The sequence below is a fragment of the Aphelocoma coerulescens genome, chromosome 5 (assembly GCF_041296385.1).
Source record: "Aphelocoma coerulescens isolate FSJ_1873_10779 chromosome 5, UR_Acoe_1.0, whole genome shotgun sequence".
Taxonomy (NCBI): Eukaryota; Metazoa; Chordata; class Aves; order Passeriformes; family Corvidae; genus Aphelocoma; species Aphelocoma coerulescens.
In genome coordinates, this window is record NC_091019.1 from 67012276 (window position 1) to 67033001 (window position 20726).

General features: G+C 54.8%; 2 protein-coding genes across 2 annotated transcripts in view; one reads left to right on the plus strand and one right to left on the minus strand.

The window, feature by feature from the left end:
• Positions 1-4086: 4086 nt before the first annotated feature.
• On the plus strand, positions 4087-18642 carry MIS18BP1 (MIS18 binding protein 1). The gene is made up of 16 exons (XM_069018696.1): positions 4087-5355; positions 6664-6789; positions 7045-7556; positions 8364-8440; positions 9056-9186; positions 10124-10214; positions 10431-10594; positions 11264-11427; positions 11884-11989; positions 12681-13548; positions 14391-14560; positions 15825-15964; positions 16468-16616; positions 17167-17251; positions 17811-17853; positions 18003-18642. The coding sequence occupies exons 1-16, from the start codon at positions 4296-4298 to the stop codon at positions 18095-18097; spliced, it is 3981 nt and encodes a 1326-aa protein (XP_068874797.1). The 5' UTR covers positions 4087-4295; the 3' UTR covers positions 18098-18642.
• Positions 18643-19408: 766 nt separating this feature from the next.
• FANCM (FA complementation group M) overlaps positions 19409-20726 on the minus strand; it is a 55755-nt gene continuing 54437 nt past the window's right edge. The window contains exons 22-23 of the mRNA XM_069018698.1: positions 20367-20658; positions 19409-19620 (exon numbers count right to left, since the gene is read on the minus strand). Coding sequence (XP_068874799.1) covers positions 19491-19620; positions 20367-20658 — 422 coding nt within the window. The 3' untranslated portion in view covers positions 19409-19490. The remainder of the gene's footprint in view (positions 19621-20366; positions 20659-20726) is intronic.

Below are 20726 nucleotides of genomic sequence, written 5' to 3' on the forward strand. Positions count from 1 at the left end.
TCAAGGAATGCACTCCTGCAGCAATGGGAAAACAAGAGGCGAGTTAAAAATGAGCTCAGCTTATGAAAGCTGTGGGAGAGGACTGAAGGTGGCATTCAGGAGCCCTTGGGGGTACAGGATCCTAAGGAAAGCTGATGAGGGGAGCAGCTGGAATCTTGTAAAGCAAAGCCATTCCAGGTAGGAGGGAAGGCACAGTTCTCTCACTGAGCTGACAGTCACCAGAACAACTCCCTAAGGGTTGGGGCTGGTTCCTTCTCAAATCAGAAATCCTTCACAGAGTCCCAGAATATCCTGAGCTGGGAGGGACCCACAGGGATCATCCCAGCTCCTGGCCCTGCACAGGCCCCCCAACAACCCCACCCTGGGCATCCCTGGCAGCGCTGCCCAAACGCTCCTGGAGCTCTGGCAGCCTCGGGGCCGTGCCCATTCCCTGGGGAGCCTGGGCAGTGCCCAGCACCCTCGGGGGGAAGAGCCTTTCCCTGAGATCCATCCCAAAAGTTCCCTGAGACACCTCCAGCCGCTCCCTGGGAAAGTCATTTCTGTGCCCCACGTGGCAGCAAAATTCAGCCAAAATGCTCCCAAGGTGTGTGGGATCCATGAGCAGGAGAGCAGCAGCAGTGCCCTGTGTGAGCGATGAGCAGGCCCGGCTTTCCCGGTTTTCCCGACCCAGAGGGTGCTGGGCTCAGCTGTGCCCCCTCCAGCTCCCGTAGCCGAGCATCCCCGCGGGGCACGGGCACTGCTGGATGCCGCCAGCGCCCGGGATAGCGGCGCTGGCAGAGGCAGGGATGCGGGCAGGCAGCTCCTGCCACCTCGTGGGGACAGCGCTGCTCGCACATCGCACCTCGGCGCTTTTCCTTCCCTCTGGAATGCCGGGCAGCCCCGCCTGCCCGCGGGATGCTGAGGGAAATGCTCCCTCGCAAGGGGAACCCCAGCCCGGGCACAGCTGCTCCTAGAGCGACTTTTGTTGATTATTTTTCTGATATCCCCAAACCACAGCTGCCTTTTCCACTCCCTCCTTCCACCCCCCCGAGCTGCTGGCTGAGAAATTAAGTAAGACTAAACCAGAGTAGGAAATGAAGAAATAAGAACAAAACACCCCAAGCACAGGGTGGGGCGTTCTGTCAGTCCGAGATACAACGAAACTCAGCAGGAATTTGCAGCAAGAAAAGGTTTCCTTAGGTTTAATGAAGATTATTCGGTATTTCTGCCTTTTAAAGTCACTAATAAACCACCCTGAACACACCTATATACGGATAAAATATGAAATATGAGTATTTTCTTCCAGCTACCCCAAACAAAGGGACCATTAGGGTCTTACCTCCAGACATACAATTAATTGATTTAAGATCCCAAAAAGCTGAATGGAGAAACATTTATTCTCATACCTCTATACTTAATAGATTTAATTTATAGGATTGATTCATTGACAAGACCTGTCAAAGGAACCTCCTAAAAAAAGGGAAAAAACTTAAATATCTCCATGAAAAACCCATGGCAAAGCACCATCCCTCAGCCAAACAGCAAGCAAGGGGTGTTTCGGGCTTTTTTCCCCAGTCTAACCCCACACCACAGATCTCACCAAGGTGTCTGGGCTGTACAATCTACACCAGACTTTTTGGGTTGCATTTCTGCAGCTGCTGCCAAAATAGCTGATACCACCCAAGGCAGGAAAGTTCAGCTGCAGGGACTGCATCTCCACTGGCAACTAAAGAGGCAGAGATCTGGAAGGGAGGCTTGGAAAACCCTTTACAATGAAATCATGACCTGTGTCTCATGATTAATTTTTTTTTTTTTTTCTATTTAGATTTTAACTGGCATCAGCCATCTTCCCAAAGAGAACCATCAGGACATCCAGTTTCAGGTCCTTTCTGGTAACTGCTGAGATCCACCTGGATAAATCCCAGTAAAATCCGCCGGCCTCCTTTTCAGCCCACAGCATAAGCAGCTGATAAGGCTGAGAAGTCACTTGGAGGTGTGGCCCCGAGCTAAACGTGGATTTATTGTCTCCAGGTGCACCTGCTCTGCCCCAGAATCACGCCCAGCTGCTGGGCCAACCACACACTCAACAAAAATCTAATTAACTGCTTTATCCTCACCGGCTTTTCCTACTCAGTCTGGATTAGTCTTTCTTCTCTGAATAATGAAGCCGATCTCTTCCTCTGTGGAACAAAGGGACAGCAAACAAGCTTAAAAATTATTCAAGAAATGCTATTTATGAAAAAAAGAGTATTTCTGCTACAGGGGAAATTTAGATGGGATATTGGGAATTAGGAGTTCCTGGCTGGGAGGGTGGGCAGGCCCTGGCACAGGGTGCCCAGAGCAGCTGTGGCTGCCCCTGGATCCCTGGCAGTGCCCAAGGCCAGGCTGGACATTGGGGCTGGGAGCAGCCTGGGACAGTGGGAGGTGTCCCTGCCATGGCAGGGGTGGGGCTGGGTGGGATTTAAGGTCCTTTCCAACCCAAACCAGTCTGGGATTCCCTTTGGGAAGCTCCACTGGTATCTGGTAATACAAACAAGAGGGGACCTGCTCTGTTGCAGTAACAAGTCTCAGGAACTTTAACAAAACTTGTATGAATTCCACAACTACCCAAATTACACACACAGATCTCACGCACATTTATCCTAGGAAGAAGGAATTTTCCCTCACTTGACTTTCTGTGTATCCTTTTGTGTTCCTGAAAAAAAGCACAACAGTGGCTTCTGCAAGGAACTGGAGCAAAACGAATTTTCTTTGCTTCTGATGACTTAGGCAAAAGCTGAGCTGATAAGGAGTTAAGAAACTATGGGAGCACTAAGATACCACTAATTATAAGGAGTAAACTATGGACTGAACAGGTTTTTTTGTGCTTTTTAAGGACAAATGAACCAAGGCCAACTTTTCCATGTTCTCCTTCCCTCTTCCACCCACAGATCTGCCAGCCCCATTCCTTCCCTGGGACAAGCACAGGAGCCAAGGCCAGTGGCAGATGGCAGGAGAGGAAATGCAGAGATCCCCTCTCTTTTCTGAACAGCCCATGGCCCCCTCCCCTGACACTCGGCTGCCTCTGATCCTGACACGGCATCCCTGGGGGCTCCTCCTCCTCAATCCCCTGAGAGCCGGGGGAGCAGCAAGCACAGCTCCCTGTCTGCTCTATTAACTGGGCTGCTAATTACCACATGCATTTCCAGTAATAAACCCAAAGGCTTTCATTATTTTAACAAGTTGCAAAGTAGCAAACGGGACCCCAAAATAACAACTTGGTTTTTAACGCAGCTGCTTGTTATTAACAGGCACACACTGAAGTAATTTCTTACTCAGAGCCGAGTTTCTAACCCTCCTGCTGGGACTAATTTAGGAATCAGACACACCTGATCCCACTGTGGCTGCTTGTTAGCAGGGAGAGCCGTACAGCTGGGTACACCTGTGATTTATCATGTAGTTTTTAGTTATTATGCAAGTAACTCCCCGTTTCCCACTTGAACGACAAACCCCTACTACAGAATCTTCCAGCCAGGACAGACCAGAGCCTGCCCAGATCTATAGCCCTAATTAAATCCGCTATTTATCACTTAATATCGCGGATTGGTCGCTGTTTTCACAGCCCTGCACACCCACTCGGGCCAGGACGCTGCTCAGCCGTGCCCGGCCCCTCGCACCTCTCGTTATTCACCTGCGGCGGCTCCCGCCCGTCCGGCCGCGCTCGGAGCTGAGGGCAGCCGGGCTGTGCCACCGCCCGGCCCCGCTCCGTCCCTCCCGCGACCCGGCCTCCGCCTCCCACCCGCCTGCGGCTCCGGGAAAGCTCCACGCGGCGCTCCGCGGGCTCTTTGTGAATCCCCGCGAAGCCCCTCCTCGCCTCAGTCCGGCCCCGCCTCAGTCCGGCCCCGCCTCAGTTCGGCCCCGCCTCAGTCCGGCCCCGCCCCGGCCCCGCCTCAGTCTGGCCCCGCCTCAGTCCGGCCCCGCCTCAGTCCGGCCCCGCCTCAGTCCGGCCCCGCCTCAGTCCGGCCCCGCCCCAGCCCCGCCTCAGCGCCAACGGCCGCGGAGCCCGCCCACGGGCGGACCGAACCACCGCGGCGAGGAGAGGGGAGGGGAGCTCGGGCATAGCTGCGGCCTGCTGCCGCCTGTCTCAATGCCGGCCCTCCACGGCTTTATTTCCCTACACCCCCCGCACCCTCGCGTGATGGTCGCGCCCTGAAGTTGCGCTCTCTTCCGCCAATCGGCGGGCGCGGCGGCTGCGCTCGAATCTGCGCGCGGAGCGCCGTGAGGGGACCGGGGCCGGCCCGGGAGCGCCGCCGGAGCAGCGGGACCGATCCGCAGCCATGAGGGGGCCGGGACCCACCCGGGACTGTCGCGAGGGGCCCTACGACATCATCACGACCCCCAGCCGCCGCCCCCCCTGGGGAGGGCCGCCGCTCCGCTCGGTGTCCCTCAGCAGCATTCCCGCGGGGACTCTCACCCCGTTGAAGCAGCTCCTGCGGGGTCAGGACAGCCTCGTAGCCGGGGACAGCCACGCGTCGGGCCCGCAGCTCGCGGAGCCGGAGCGCCGGGCTGGCCCCGACGCCCGGCCCGGCACCGTCGCTGAGCAGTGGCCGAACCAGCGGGATGGCCCCGGCACCCGGCCCGGCACCGTCGCTGAGCAGTGGCCAAAGCAGCGGGATGGCCCCGGCACCCGGCCCGGCACCGTCGCTGAGCGGTGGCCGAACCAGCGGGATGGCTCCGGCACCCGGACTGGGCCTGTCCCCGACACCCGGGCCGGAACCGTCGCCGAGCGGCGGCCGAACCACCAGAATGGCTCCGATACCCGGCCTGGGCCTGTCCCCGGCACTCGGCCCGGCCCCGTCGCTGAGCAGTGGCCGAACCAGCGGGATGGCCCCGACACCCGGCCTGGGCCTGTCCCGGACACCCGGGCCGGCACCGTCGCTGAGCAGTGGCCAAAGCAGCGGGATGGCCCCGACGCCCGGCCCGGGCCTGTCCCGGACACCCGGGCCGGCACCGTCGCTGAGCAGTGGCCAAAGCAGCGGGATGGCCCCGACACCCGGCCCGGCCCCGTCGCTGAGCAGTGGCCAAAGCAGCGGGATGGCCCCGACACCCGGCCCGGCCCCGTCGCTGAGCAGTGGCCGAACCACCAGAATGGCCCCGACGCCCGGCCTGGGCCTGTCCCCGACGCCCGGCCCGGCCCCGTGGCCGAGCGGCGGCCCAAGCGCCCCGCTCCGGAGCCGCCCGGGCAGGAGTCGCCGGCCAAGATCTTCCAGCGGATGAAGGCGCGGGCGGAGCAGCAGCGCAGGGCCGCCACCGACCTGATCCTGAGCCCCGAGGCCGGGCAGCACTGGCCCGGCACGGCCCGGGCGGCGGCGGGGAGCAGCGCCCAGCCGGGACGAGGTGAGTTCCACGGGTCCTCAGTGACTCCATGAGAATGGTTTGTTTGCCTTCAGAATACCTGGAATAAAAAGCACAGAGCGGTAAATCTGAGTTTAGTTCATGGAACTCTCAGGTATCTTGTGCTGCAGTAGGTGACTTCCCTGATTTTCAATTCCCCTAAACTTTTTAATCCTTTGCTTACACCAGTCCGTAATCCCAAATGACAGGAATTATTAACAGTTCCTTTTCCCCAGCTGTTATGATTATTTGGAACACACTGGAGTCACCTGTTGACAGTAAGGCGCTCTTAATGCTATTGCCAATTGCCCTTAATCCTCTCTCCTTGGAAAGCCCATGGAGAGCACAAAGCTCCCTGACACCAACACCCACCAGTCCAGAGCCTGGTCACCCTTGGGAAGCAATGATTGTTCCACAGCTTCCCTGGGAGAGCCGTCTCAGGTGTGAACATTTTCCCTCTGTGTCCCACTCATGGCTCTTTCAGGGTCTGGAAAAAGCAGCCAGAGCACCTTGGTGGGTGTAAAAAGTACTGGCACCAGCACTCGTTGCCTCCAGATGGGTGGGATTAAAAAAAAAGTTGGATGGTGAAGTTTTTTAGTGCTGAAATGTTTCTGTAGTATTGCTGATGTCTCTTCCCTGCTCTGTATTGTAGACAATTCCCTCCCTTTGGGTTTTCTCCCTCTCTGCCTCAGTCTGGTTCTAATTGTTCCCTCTGTTGTGTTCATGACTGGGCTTGACTTATGCAACACCTTCAAAACCACTTTGTAATTAAAACATCTAAACAAATTACTGTAACTATTCCATACAGTCTGTGCAGAGAAGAGAAAGGTTCATGGAAAACTTGTTTGGGGTTTGAAATCCCCCCGGGGCATTTTTCTGGGCACTCCCTGATGGCTTTTCCAGGACACCTTTAATGTTTTTATCCATGACGTGGTGAGATCCAGCGCACTCTCAGCAGGTTTGCAGCTGGCACGAAGCTGGATGTGACCCTTTTCTACAGTGAGGGTGGGCAGGCCCTGGCACAGGGTGCCCAGAGCAGCTGTGGCTGCCCCTGGATCCCTGGCAGTGCCCAAGGCCAGGCTGGACATTGGGGCTTGGAGCAGCCTGGGACAGTGGGAGGTGTCCCTGCCATGGCAGGGTGGGAATGGGATGGGATTTAAGGTCCCTTCCAACACCCAAACCTTTCTGGGATTCTGTGGGGTTTTTTTAATAAAAAGCATATTAAAAAATCTATTTCCCCCCCCCCCGAAAATGTTTTTCTTCCCCAAACTGAAAGAGGGCTTTGGGGGTTTTTGTCTGGTTATTTTCCAGAGTCAGCTTGGCCTCAGGTTCCTGGGATCGAACCGCTGGCAGTGCTCCCTGCAGAGCCTCCCGTGCTGGAAACCCCCCAGAAGTTCTTCCTGCGGGTGAAGTGGCAACTGCAGCAGCAGCACAAAGGTATTGGGGTTGCTCTGGAGAACACAGACTCCCTGCAGTCAGAGAACCATGAATTCCTGAGCTTGGGAAAGCCCTCTGAGACCATCAAGCCCAACTGTTCCCCCAGCATGGCCAAGGCCACCGCTGACTCCTGTCCCCAAGTGCCACATCCACATGGCTTTAAATCCCTCTTGGCATGGAACAGGCAGCCTGTTCTTATGCTTAAATATCACTAATTTCTTTGTTATTCCTTTTTCTTTTTCTTTAAATGGGCAGCTACGCCACCTTCAACCCCAACCCAGCAGAATATTCTTCCCTCCATAACTACAGAGCAGCCTTTAGTCAAACCTGCTGGTGCTGAGCAGCCAGGGAATGAGCCTGCAGAGGATGTGGACTCTGATAAGGATGATGTGGATGTTTTCCTCGTGGAATCTATAGAAGTAGATGCTGATGGAGAAATGTTTCAGAATACAGTGACCGGTCCTGTGCAAGTAAACTCCACCCAGTGGGAAAATGGGGATCAGGTAAAAGGAAGGGGTGGAAATGGAGAAGCAAAATGTACAGAGCTTCATGAAGACAGAAGAGAGTTGCAGCCCAGTAAAAAGCCAGCAGCTCCAGCAGTGGAAGAGGCACCAGTGACTAATCCTGAAAAGCCCTCTCAGTACTTCTGTAGCATCATGCTTTCCTCTCCAGTCCACATTCCAAGGAGGCAGAAACTGACAGAAGACCCCAAGGTCCCTTTGGATAAACCTCCTTCTGATCAACCTGCTGGCAAAGCACACAAAGAGGTGGGAGAAATTAATCCTTTAGGGAAAATGAGAAATTCCTCTGGGCTGCATGTAGCTCAGAGTTATTCCTGTTCTTGTCAAAAGCAATGAACACTCAGAAGAGAATAAACTGTTACTTCATTAGATTTTACCAGTAAATTCTCTCATCCAAAGGGTTTCTTTTTTTCCATACTCCTAGATGATGACAAATGTTCAGGGTTTGGGCTTTTTTGTGTAAAAGAACCACTTTTGTTTTAGTGTGCACAAGCCGTGGTTGGGCTTCAGGGGTTCCATGTGTTGGTGTGATCATGAGCACTGCCTGCTCAAATCCAGGGAGGAGACACCTTTCCCAGCTGGGCATGAATCCATCCAGGAGTGTGCCCTGCTGATGGGGAAGGGAAAGGCTTGGCTCTCCTATGGAACATCCAGACTCCTGTTCCATTAAACTGGACCAGAATCTTTTCCTGGGAGAGCAGTGTGCAGCTTGCAGTATTCCCCTCTTTCTGAGTGAATCCTAGGAAAGCAGTGCTGCGTCCCTGGGGTTCCCTAGGAACCTGCCCAAGGTTTCCCTTGTTCCCTGGAGAAATCTGGCATTGCAGGTGACTTGTTCTGTTGTCCCTCACTGTGACCAAGAGTGTTTGATGTGTTTCCTTTATTAAAACAATTACCTTCAGGACTGAGCCAAGGATCAGATATCCTCTAATATTCCAGATTTGTAGCTCAGAAGATGCTGACAGATGATTTTGTTGTACCTGATCACTGAGGGAGGTGCTGGCTAATAAATACTTCTAAATGATTGTTTTTTTCTTTTTTTCTTTTCTGGAGCAGAAGAACATCTGCCTGAGCAGCTGGAGGATTAAGGTGCTGACTGGAAACACGGCAATCTGTGTGGAAGGGAAAAGGAAGTAAGAACCAGTGTATTATTTAAATGCAAAGTAACCCATGGACACCAAACACCAGGTGATGGTGCAGAGCTTAAACTGCTTTATCAAGGAAGAGACAATTCCTTTGTGTGGGCAAGAGGGACAGAGCCAGTATCCAGGGAACTCCTGGTGAAATAATTTCAGAGTCCTGTCCTGAGATAATCAGAAAACTTCAGAGGAATAAATCAAATATCAAATAGCTCTGGACAGTTTGGGTTGGGAGGGACCTTAAAGCCCATCCAGTGCCACCCTGGCCGTGGCAGGGACACCTCCCACTGTCCCAGGCTGCTCCCAGCTCCATCCGAGCTGCACAGCAGGCTGGGCTGCAGTGATGAGCTGGCTTCAGTGCAGCTGATGTCCCACGAGTGACACCTGCAGCAGGGACACGTTCAGTTTGTCCCCTGCCCCAGTGTCGGGTGAGGCAGAGCTGGGTCAGTTCCAGGCTAAGAGAGGAAAACCGAGCACAGAGCACATCCTGCCAGCACCTGTATCCCTCAGCAAACATGGATCACCACCACTCCCTCGTGGAGTGTCAGCATTCCAGACTGGAATCCCTTCTGGAAGTGATGTCTGTGGTTGCTGTTGTGTCTTTGCCAGGGACATGAAGCAGCTGCTGTGGCACAGCAGTGCCATCACAGAGCGTGTCACACACAACCAGGTGAAAACCTCCTCGGGCGGTGTCTACCTGCTGCAGGGCAAAATAGACTCAGCTGCCATGAGGAAGGAAGGTGAGCTGCTGGTTCTGAATGCCTTACAAATTACAAACTGCTTCAGCTTGCTTTGGATCATGTGGGATTTGTAAGGAAATGGGGTTTGCATGCAGATGTAAATACAGGCTTTATTCTCCTTGCTCCGAGTGCTCCTCTGGCACGTTCGCTGGGAATGAGCTGCTTGCCAGTGCTCACAGGCAGCTCTGAGGACACAAAGATATTCTGTGGCATAGGTGGAATAAATACTTGGAATCATGGAATATCCTGAACTGGAAGGGACTCACATGGATCACCCAGCCCAGCCCCTGTCCCTGCCCAGACCCCCCAACAACCCCAGCCTGGGCATCCCTGGCAGTGCTGTCCAAACGCTCCTGGAGCTCTGGCAGCCTCGGGGCCATGCCCATTCCCTGGGGAGCCTGGGCAGTGCCCAGCACCCTCTGGGGGAAGAGCCTTTCCCTGGTATCCAGCCTGAGCCCCCACCCCCTTCCAGCTCCAGCCATTCCCTCAGCTTTACTTCCCCTGACACAGGTGTGCCCCGGCTGTGTTACAGTTTTTTACCCAACACACCTTCACTGTTGGCTCCTTCAGGCCCAAAGATGTGTCTGTGCCTTCAGTGTTTCCTTCTCACTTGCAGCACTGGGATCCCTGCTGATAAATACCTGATCTGGCTACTCTCTGACTTGAAGATTTTATTAGTTCTTTTGCTAAGAACTTATGCTTGTTTTTATTTTAATATTCTGAGAAGGAAAAGCAGCAGCATAAGGCTTGTGAGCAGAGTGGCTCAAGTGCTGCAGAGGTTTCCTGAGCCTAAGGGTGACTGGGCTGTGCTGGATAGAATTGCCTGGGTCAATTCCTCTGATGTTTGGATTTAAGAGGCTCTGGTGGGGTTCTTTTGTCCCCTGAGTGAGTGACAGCGCTGCTGAGCTGCTGTTAATGCCACCTGTGCTCCCCTCAGGGTTCCCCTACCGCTTCATCAAGCAATTCACGTTCGGTTTCTCCAGAAGGTGGAAGGAGTACGTGGAGGAGTTTCTTGAGGAAAGGAGGAGGTAACTTCTTTGGAGATTCTCTTTCATTGCAGTGTTCTAAGTGTTCATTGAGACTTTGCTTTCCAAGGCTGTTACACCAGAGGAGTGTGAAATGTTTTAGATGTGGGCGTGAAGCCACCGGGCTCCTGCCCACCAGGGCTTCACATCCACACTGTTTGTTAACGAACAGCTTCCTCAGATGGTTATTATTTCTTGTCTCAAACTCCAAACCATCAGGAAGGAACGAAATCAAGACAGTGGTGTGGAAGAAAATGAAGAGAATGACTCAGTGGGGGGAACTGATGTGTTGGAAACCACAGAGGGCTCAGTGAACCATGCAAAGAAACCTGCAGTGAGGAACTCCACCTATGAAGTATCGCCAGGGGATGATGAGAACATCTGTGAGTATTTAACAATCCCTTCCTTTGGAAAACACACCTGGGGGTGGCTGGAATGGGTTAGGGAAAGGTTCATGGTGTTGGTTGTGTTTCCAGGAAATGGCTGTAAAGCCACAGCCTCCTGAGCCCCTGGTTTGGCTCAGCCTTGGAGTGCAGTCCCTGCCTTGCCACGGGCACTGACAGCTTTGGGGTTTAACTCTGACTTTTTCTGGGATCTTTGTCCAATGGGCCTTTCCCAAACCCCACTGTGCTGTTTGTTACTGCTGTAATCAGATTTCCTTGCTCACACTATAAAAGCTTTTATGTTTTTCTCTCATTACTCCCGTTTATTTTTCACTCTCATTTGTCTCAGTGAGCAGCTGTTCCATGTGACAACTTTTCTTTATCATTCTCCCTCCTCCAATGACTTTCACAGTATTTATAACCTTCTGAACAACGTAAAAGTAAAAAGTTCCCCACAGTAAATCTTATAATTTGTGAAGATTCTTGCTTCAGTCCTGTTATTTCTGTCACAATGCTTTGAAAAGAACAACTTTGGGTACATTTTACATTTCCCTTGTAGTCCAGTTTAAACACAACATCGTCCCTCTGCTTGTGAAATCTGCCAAACTGAATTTTCCATGCAACATTTGGGACAAAACTCTTCTTTGTTTGGGTTTTTTCCCCTTGCAGTCACAACTCCAAAGCGCAGCTCCAGGAGGGACTCGAGCAGGGTCTACACTCGCAGCGGCCGCCTCATCAAACCCCCCCTGAACTTCTGGTGTGGGCAGAGGGAGTTTGTGGATCAGAACCTGAACGTCACCATAGAAAATGGGGGAGTGGATTATCTGAGCCTGGTAAGATCCTCTGCACGGGGGTTCTTGAGGGTGACTTAGACTTACTGAGCTCGGCCAGGGGGGAACAGAACGGGTGCAGCTCTTAGAGGTACCTGGGGAGGAAGGAAGTCTTGGAAATGGGATCAAAATATTGGAAAAACACACCAAGAAATAGTCCATATTGTCATATAATCGTGGTTTGTAAATTTGACATAATGGGGAATTGTTTCTGGGGGAAAAAACCTGGGGGTTTTTTGAAAGATGATCGTATCAGACAGGAATTTGGTGAGGTCCCACCTGAAATGCTGGGGCCAGTTCTGGGCCTTTGACTGCAAGAGAGACACTGAGGGGCTGGAGCATGTCCAGGGAAGGGAACAGAGCTGGAGAAGGGGCTGGAGCACCAGGAGCAGCTGGGGGGCCTCAGCCTGGAGAAAAGGAGATAAAATTAGTTTTAGAGTCAATTGTTTTATTTTGAAGATGTTTAGTAGTGAAAAACCCAAAAGAAAGGCCAGTTCCATCTCCAAGGATAAATCAAAGGAAGACATGAAGACAACAGAGGAAATGCCAAAAAGCCAAAGTAAAGGTAAAAACTAATTGTTTTTTCTATTTTCAAGTTATTGATGGAACCAGTGGGATTGTGAGCTGGGTGCTGGAACAATAGGGTGGGACCTGTTAATGCAAAGAAATTATTGAAATATTTTAATGATCAACTGCTTTTTCCCTGAAGAATCATCAGAGTAGCATCCACGTGGAGTTTCACAGCTCCAAACAAGAACTATGTTTGTAAATCACTTCATTAATTACATAGTGAGAACGCACAGATCTCATTCTGGAAACTGAAATGAAGGGATTGGGATTTTTTGGAGTTCACCAGTCCAGTGAGCTGGGGGCCTGGCTTTGCTTTTTAATGTGGATGAAAGGAATGAAACGTTGACCCAAAAAAAAAAATCTATTAACAGAGTTTTTAATAAAAAATTGGTTTTAGTAAGATTTGAGCAGCGATAGAAGCCTGAAAAGAATGCACAATATAAAGCAGAAGTTTCTCTCTTAAAGCAGCTGCAATGTTTCCTGCAGAAAAGCTCTCTGGAGCACGAGCAGAGCTTTGGGGATGTGCCTGCTCAGTCAGTAGAGTTACGGAGAGCCCTTGAGAGCAGCTCTGAGTTTGTAGTTGTGGCAGGTAAAGCTCTGGCAGGGGGTTGCAGATGCCTGTGCTGCACGCACAGCCAGGACCCACCCTGCACCCCCTGACGGGGCACTGGCACCGTCTCTTCCAGGGAAGGGCAGGGAGAGAGGAGCCACTGCCACACGAGACTCCTCATCTGCCGGCAGCAGGAGGAGCAGGTGCTTCCTTTCGGACGAGGATGAAAGCGATCCTGGAATCAGGGGCACAAAAACGAGATCCCAGCTCCCTGCCAGGGGGACTTCCTTAAACACCAAAGTGCTGAACAAACACAGCAGCAGAACCCCAGGGACAGCAAAGGAGAGAGCAGCAGGCTCTGGAGGACTGAGCATGTACGAGCAGGGCTACAGGAACTCCCTGAGGTCAGCCAAGCGGCCTCTCCCGGGAAAGGAGAGGGTTCTCCTCACCCAGGAGCCCTCAGACAAGGATGAGGGGGAGCAGTCCAGTGAGGAGACCCCACTGCTGATCAAGAGGAAAAATAAATCTATATTAAAACCAGAGTCTCAAAACCGGAAGCCTTGCTCTGGCTCTAAAAGTTCCCAGGGTGATGCAAACAAGTCCTGTGGCCAAAGGGCAGGAAAGCCCTCCCGGAATGTGCTGGTGAGGCTGAGCGGGCCGGAGTCCAGTGACGAGTCTGAGCTCCCTCCTGCAGGGAAAACGTCTTCTGCTGAGTCCAGTTCCCGTCTGCCTGCTCAGGCCACGAGGGCACACAGCAGAACCAACCCTCCCCGCTGCTGGCTCGATTCCGACACCGAGCCCGAGACTGGGAAAGAGGAGTTTCACAGGAAGGACAGGAATGCCAGAGTATCCCGGATAAAAACAAGTGATGGAGGCTCCAGCGGTGCCAAGGCTTCAGCAGCGAAGCTGAGAGAGCGTGAGAGGGCAAAGGGAAAGAAATCTCTGGAACTTTTTCCAAGGGCAGCTGATGGTTGGTCTGAGAAGGAATTACAGAAGCTTCACAGGTAAGGGCTCCTTCTGTGTTCAAAGGGAAAAGTTTCCCTCAGGCATTGGGAGGGATTGGATGGTCTGGACTGGGGTTTTCAGATTCATGATTTGCCACGTTTCCTTTATGTTTTAATTAGAAATATTCCCTATTTAATTCCCTGTTTTTATTCCCTAATAATAATTAGAATTATTATTCCCTATTAATTTTCTTCACAAATGAAACATCAGCATACCATAGTGAAGGCCACAGCTGAGGGGGGAGCAGGTTCCCTCCCGAGATTGCAATCACTTGTTAAACATGTTGAGTTTCTGTGAGCAGGTTTGGTAAGGGGAGATTAACTGCAAGGATGTTTAATTAATCCATCATCCAATTACTTAAACCACTGGGCAGTATTTAATAGAGGCTTTGAGTGTAAAATGGCCATGTTTGGGTTTAGCTCTTTTAGACCAGCGGGAGCTCAGGCCTGAGGGGACCTGCTGCAAGTGAGGAGGAAATTTGTCCTGTGACACATCTGTCAGCTTGAGGTGTTTGCATAAATTTGCCTGTTCTGAAGTGTCAAGAGAAGACACCACAGGCTCCCAGAATGGTTTGGGTTGGAAGGGACCTCAAAGCCCACCCGGTGCCACCCCCTTTCCATGGGCAGGGACACCTCCCACTGTCCCAGGCTGCTCCCAGCCCCAGTGTCCAGCCTGGCCTTGGGCACTGCCAGGGATCCAGGGGCAGCCACAGCTCTGAGCAACAAGAGGCCAGAGAGAACAGAGCCTCACTCCACTGCCCAGAGTCCTTGCCAGGCGGGTTCCAGGGGCTGTGCCCACAGGTGCCCTGCCTGGTGACGCTGTGCCCGTGCTGTCCTGGCAGGGCCATCGTGTCGTTCCCGAAGCACAGGAGCGGCTTTTGGCAGGAGGTGGCCATGGCCGTGGGGTCCCGCTCGGCCGAGGAATGCCAGGGGAAGTACCTGGAGGAGCAGCAGGGGAAAGGCTCCAAACAGCAGCCCAGGAAAGCCACATCGGGAAAATCTGAGCAGAAAGGTACCAACATCCTGGTTCTGGGTGTTTTGTGGTTGGTAAATAATTTGAATTCAGACATGGAGGGGCTGGAGCGTGTCCAGGGCAGGGAACGGAGCTGGGAAGGGGCTGGAGCCCCAGGAGAGGCTGAGGGAGCTGGGAAGGGGCTCAGGCTGGAGCAAAGGAGGCTCAGGGGGGACCTTGTGGCTCTGCACAAGTCCCTGACAGGAGGGGGCAGCCGGGGGGGTCGGGCTCTGCTCGCAGGGAACAGGGACAGGAGGAGAGGGAACGGCCTCAGGCTGGGCCAGGGCAGGCTCAGGGTGGACAGCAGCAGGAATTTCCCCATGGAAAGGGTGCTCAGGCCTTGGCAGGGGCTGCCCAGGGAGCTTTGGAGTGCCCATCCCCAGAGGGATTTCAGAGCCCTGTGGATGTGGCACTTGGGGACATGGGTCAGTGGTGTTCTGGGCAGTGCTGGGGAATGGTTGGACTCCATGGGCTGGGAGGGCTTTTCCAACCTCACCAATTCTGGTTCCATGAGATAAATCCACAAGGGCCTATCAGGGTGTGATAGTGAACCAGGTCACCTTCTGATGTGTAGGTTGGAGGGTGCCATCAATGGCTGAGGTGACAAGAAGAGAAAGGTTCTTTGTAGAGTTTTCATGTTGTTGGCATGAGGGGAAGACTTCCACTGGCTTTGCCCCCTCAGGGCAAAGAGCTCTCGACATCCTGAGAGGCTCCTGGAGCTCAGTAGGCCACAAGCTCCTTGCAGAGCTCTGTCCAGATGGGGTTTGGATTCTTGGATAGCCAAGGGCAGCGTGGAGTCAGCACAGCCAGTCCCATTCCCTGGTGTTTGCCATCCCCACGCTGCAGCTTTGTTGGGGCTGGATTGGACTGAGGTTTGCTGAGGGCACAAGTTGAGCTGGGCGTTCCCTGGCTCCAGGACGGTGAAAGTGTCGGAGCAGCAGAGCCTCAGAGCCTTGATGCCTCCTGACACAGGGACACACCTTGGGTTTGCTCTCTGCAAGGCAGATGTGAGCACAGTTCTGTCACAGTCACAACGAACCTGAGGTGTGACCCTGTGGGGGCTGTGTGGGGCTCTGCAGTGACCCCCCCAAAGATGGAGTGGGGAAATTCCTTTGGAAAGCAAAAACTGTGAGAACTCAAAAGGATCCTAAAGAAGCTGTAAGAGATTTCCCCAGAGGACTGACTGGGCTGTAGCACTGACTGCAGGCAGTGAATTTTAACCCTGTAGCTGCTGTCTCAGGCAGTTCCTGTTTGGATCCTACAGGTAAGAAGGAGCCAGCGATCACTGCCAAGGTGGGCACCCTCAAACGGAAGCAGCAGATGAGGGAGTTCCTGGAGCAGCTGCCCAAGGACAACCACGACGACGTCTTCACCACAACGCCCTTCCAGAGCAGGAGGGTCCAGGTAAACCTGGGACAATAAACCTGTGGGAGTGCTCTCCTGCTGGGTGTGCCAGGGCTGCTCCAGCTCCACCAATAATATCCTGTGGATCTGTGGGAAGAGGCTTCTTTCCTGCATGTGCTGTAGCAGCTCTCGGCTTGTGGCAGTGAAAGGTTGGACAGGGTGGGAGGAGCCTCTGCCGTGGTGACAGCACTCCCTAAGTAATCATCCTTCTGAGCAGTCCTGGGCAGCTTGGAGCTTGGGATTGTAACCAGAAATGAGTTTTTGGGTGTGTGGCAGCACCAAAAGCCCTCAGCCAAGTGCGGGGCAGGGTCTGGAGGAGCGCTCAGAGTGAGGTGGAGCCACAGGGGCGTGTCCAGTTCTGGGCACAGGGCCGGGGCTGTGCCTCTGCACGGACAGAGGGAGGCAGATCCAGGGCAGGGAGGAATGGAGGGACTGCTCAGAGAGGGGGGGAGCAAGAGGCAGCCCGGGCTCGGGTGACTGATGGCTCTGAGGTGGCTCTGCAGCTGCCAGCACTGCGAGGGAGCTGGGACGAGGATGCCGAGGATTTCAGCCTTCCGGAGTTCCCGCTCACCCCCGCCTCAGGCCTCTTTCCCCCTGTGAAAACCCCGCAGTGTGACCACATCAGCCCGGGAATGCTGGTCCCCATCAACAGGTAGGAGCTCCTCCAGCCCTCTGCCAGCCTTGGCATTGCCCCAAGATCCCTTTGTGTCTCTGAGAAGGATGGCTCTTGGAGCTGGGACAGCAGCTCGCTTCCAGCCTCTCCTGCAGCCGTGGCTTGGTTGGGGAAAGCTCTTCCCACACCCACCGTGTGCTGCTGGAGCTGCTCAGCTCCGTGTGGGCAGCGCAGCCAAGGCCAGCAGCTCCTGCTCCCAGCCCTGCCTTGGCCTTCAGCCTCAGCAGAGCCTTCAGTCCTGCCCTGTTCACCCAGGGCTTCAGGCTCTGCTCAGATAACTGGAACCCTCTGGGAACCTGGAGCTGGACAGGACTGGCCCTGGGAAGGGGCTCTGTGCCATCCCTGCAGTGGCAGTTGTAGCCCATGGCCCAGCCCCGCTCCCCGTGCCGTGTTTAATTGCCCAACGCCCCTTCCTCCTGGCCCTGCTCATTCCCTGTGGGAGATGGAGCTGTGTGGGCTCCGTGGCTGCATCCAGAGGGTCCCATGGCAGCATTCCAGCCCCGCTGACTGGTGCTCCGTTGTATCCCAGGAATGACTACGACCGGCACGTGTTCCGCATGCAGAAGAACACGCAGGGCAGCAGAGGCACCTGGGACAAGGTCAAGAAGAAGTCGGTAATGCTGCTCTCCTTGGATGCTGCCCACTTGCACCTGAGCCAGGCACAGCTTGGCCAGAGGAGACAGAATCCCGGGATCAGAGCCCCTGTGTGCCTTGGATGGAAAACGGGAACCCTCCCTGGCTTTTGTATCTGCTGCCATGGAGAGAAGTTTCTTCGTTAGAAGGGAGCTCTTTAATGTCAGGATTTGTAATTCCATGACCTTTAGGTTCCCTTTAAATTCTTCTGAACGGTGGGAAAAGGAACAGCAATCACAGAGCTGTAGAATATCCTGAGGTCCCCATAGGGGCCCACAAGGATCGTCCAGTCCAACTCCCAACAAGGACCATAACAACGGTGACCTTGTGTCCCACTCCCTGAATTTAGGGATCCATTCCTCCACGCACCCAGGCTCTGTGGTTCCTCTGGCTTTGCCATGAAACCCTGTGATCCCAGGAGCAGAAATACAGCTTGTGCCTGTGCTCAGGGAAAGCAGTTGTGGAAATTCTGGGAAATGGGGACCCTGACCCAGTGCTGGGCCTGGCTGAGCCTCTCTCCTCCCTCCCTCCCTCCCTCAGGCTGGAGCTGCGTTCGGGACACCGGCTTCCCGCAGAATCAAGAGTGAGTATTCCCAGCTCCCCCTCATTCCCAGCTCCTTCCCTTCCTTCACCGTTGCCACGAGCTGTGTCCCATCAGCCCTTTGCTCTCTGAACCTTCTCTGCCCCCTTTTCCCACTGGGAACCCCCTGCTAATCCCTGGTTTTATTGCAGGAGTGATCCCAGCCCCGGTGCTGGGGAAGCTCTTCACAGCTGAGACTCCAGACTCGTCCAACGAGGAGCAGGAGGATTCCTACTTTTCCATTTGATGGATTTTGTGGCTGTTCAGCACTTACTTGCCCCTCGGGGAGGGAATGCTGGAATGATGAGCTCAGTTTGGGAAAGCGGCCCCACCCTGGTTTTATGTGTTTTAACCCCGTTCCCCCCTGCCAGCAGTGCTTGGCTGTCCCACGTGTCCAGAGTGGCACTTCCTTGTCCAGGCACTTCCCCTCCGTGTCCAGTTCCTCCTGGGAAGGAGAAATGTACATGGACACCAATCACTGCCACGTTCTCATTCATTTTAAGCTAAAGTATCATTTGGGACCTGGCTGTAAAATAAATTCAGGTGCGGTCTGGAAGGAACTGAAACTGCTTTTTAATTTGTTCTAGGGAGAACTTGGATTTTTACATTTCCATAATGTAATAAACAAGGATGAGCTTTTTTTACTCACAGATTACTCAGAATTGTTGTGGGGCAGCAGAATCCAGGAGATGTCCAGCTTGGAATGGGGCCTGCAAGGCTTCATCCTCTTGGTTTGGAATCATGGAATGGTTTGGGTGGGAAAGGACCTTAAATCCCATCCCAGCCCTGCCATGGCAGGGACACCTCCCACTGTCCCAGGCTGCTCCCAGCCCCAATGTCCAGCCTGGCCTTGGGCACTGCCAGGGATCCAGGGGCAGCCCCAGCTGCTCTGGCAATTCCAGCCCAGCCCCTGCCCACCCTCCCAGCCAGCAATTCCCAATTCCCAATCTCCCATCCAGCCCTGCCCTCTGGCACTGGGAAGCCATTCCCTGGCTCCTGTCCCTCCATCCTTGTCCCCAGTCCCTCTCCAGCTCTCCTGGAGCCCCTTTAGGCCCTGCAAGGGGCTCGGAGCTCTCCCTGGATCCTTCCCTTCTCCAGGGGAACATTCCCAGCTCTCCCAGCCTGGCTCCAGAGCAGCTCCAGCCCTGGAGCAGCTCCATGGATTTCTCTGGACTCTCTCCAGCAGCTCCAGGTCCTGCTGTGTCCCAGGGCTGGGGCAGCTCTGCAGGTGGGGTCTCACCTGAGCAGGGCAGACAGGCAGGAATGCCTGAGCCCGGCTGCCCGGGACAGCTCCTGTTCCAGGGAGTTGATTTCTCCCTGTCCCGGCCTCTTCCCGGGAAGCGCCGCTGTCCGAGGGGCGGGAATAGCGATCCCGATCCTTTTCCAGGTGGTGGCAGCAGAGGCTGCAGCGGCGGGGCTGGGGAGGGATCCGGCACCTGAGCCCGGCAGAGGCCCCAAAGCACCGGGAACGCGCTGCCCCGGCCCACCCAGAGCCCCGGCCGTGTGCCGGGAACACGGAACGCCTGGCAATTCCCTTTTTCACCTGGAAACACGGGGCTCAGTGGTGCAGTGATGTTTATTTACATATTTACACCCAATCCCAACGGGGTAAAGTGCAGTGCAGGCCCGGAGCGCCGAGCTCAGCTCTTCCCCTTGGCGGGCAGGGGCTGAGGCAGCAGCTGGAGGTCGAAGTCGTGGCGCAGGAACCGATGGAGCTCCTCGGCCTGGGGCCGGCTCAGCCGCGCCCCCGCCGCCAGCGCCGGGACGGAGCTGCAAGAGAGGGAGCGAGAGGGAGCCCTGGAGCCCGGGATGGGACAGCACCGGCACCCCTGGAGCCCTGGATCCACTGCCCAGGATGGGACAGCACCGGGAGCCCCTGGAGCCCGGGATGGGACAGCACCAGCATCCCTGGAGCCCGGGATGGGACAGCACCGGGAGCCCCTGGAGCCCGGGATGGAGCATCACCGGCACCCCTGGAGCCCGGGATGGGACAGCACCGGCACCCCTGGAGCCCTCCACTGCCCAGGATGGGACAGCAGCGGGAGCCCCTGGAGCCCGGGATGGAGCAGCACCGGCAGCCCTGGAGCCCGGGATGGGACAGCACCGGGAGCTGCTGCAGTCAGCTCTGCACAGGTGTCCGAGGGCTGGCAGCGCGCCTGAGCAATGAAAACAGGGAATGCCAGAAGGAAATAGAGGGTGGGGCAGCAGGAGGGAGGGTGGAAGCAGAGCCCGTGTCAGTGCCCTGGGCTGCTCAGCCGGGAGAGACTGGAATGTGTGAAGAGCTGAGATGGGACAGGAAAGCTCCTGGGAGATGGTAGGAAAGGCTCACCCTGAGCAGCAGCCATGGCAGGAAAGGGGCAGGAAGGGATGCCCTGAGCAGCAATCCTGGCAGGAAAGGGGCAGGAAGGGATGCCCTGAGCAGCAATCCTGGCAGGAAAGGGGCAGGAAGGCTCTCCCCGGCCACAGGAGAGAAGAAGCAGAAGGTCAGGCCCTGGCAGCCCCTGTGCTGGCGTTACCTGTTGGCCACGGCTGCCACGGAGTCAAAGGAGTGGCAGAGGTTGAGGGCAGCTCCGTAGCTGAGGTTGGGAATGCTCAGGTAGAAGTTGAGGATGTCCCTCCGGTGCCCCTCCGGCTCCGTCGGCACCTGGATGGCAGCGTCCTTCCTGTGCTCCACCAGAGCCAGGTCCTTGAGCAGAGCTGCAGTTTCCTTCTGGCAGGAGCTGAAGAGGATCCTTATTCCAGCCTGGACCATGGCTGAGAGCACTCCGTCATAGTACTGAGTCCTCTGGAAAAACCGGGATGTTTCTCCTGAGGAGTGGAAGTACAGGAAAGCAAGAGCCTGTTATTGTCTAGATGGGCCTGAGAATAGACAGTGG

Excerpts from the sequence above, each read along its gene's own strand:
- MIS18BP1 (XM_069018696.1), top strand. The coding sequence starts at position 4,296 with ATGAGGGGGCCGGGACCCACCCGGGACTGTCGCGAGGGGCCCTACGAC. Across the intron at positions 5,356-6,663 it reads CAGCGCCCAGCCGGGACGAG|AGTCAGCTTGGCCTCAGGTT; the intron begins GTGAGTTCCACG and ends GTTATTTTCCAG. Across the intron at positions 17,854-18,002 it reads GGCTTCCCGCAGAATCAAGA|GAGTGATCCCAGCCCCGGTG; the intron begins GTGAGTATTCCC and ends GTTTTATTGCAG.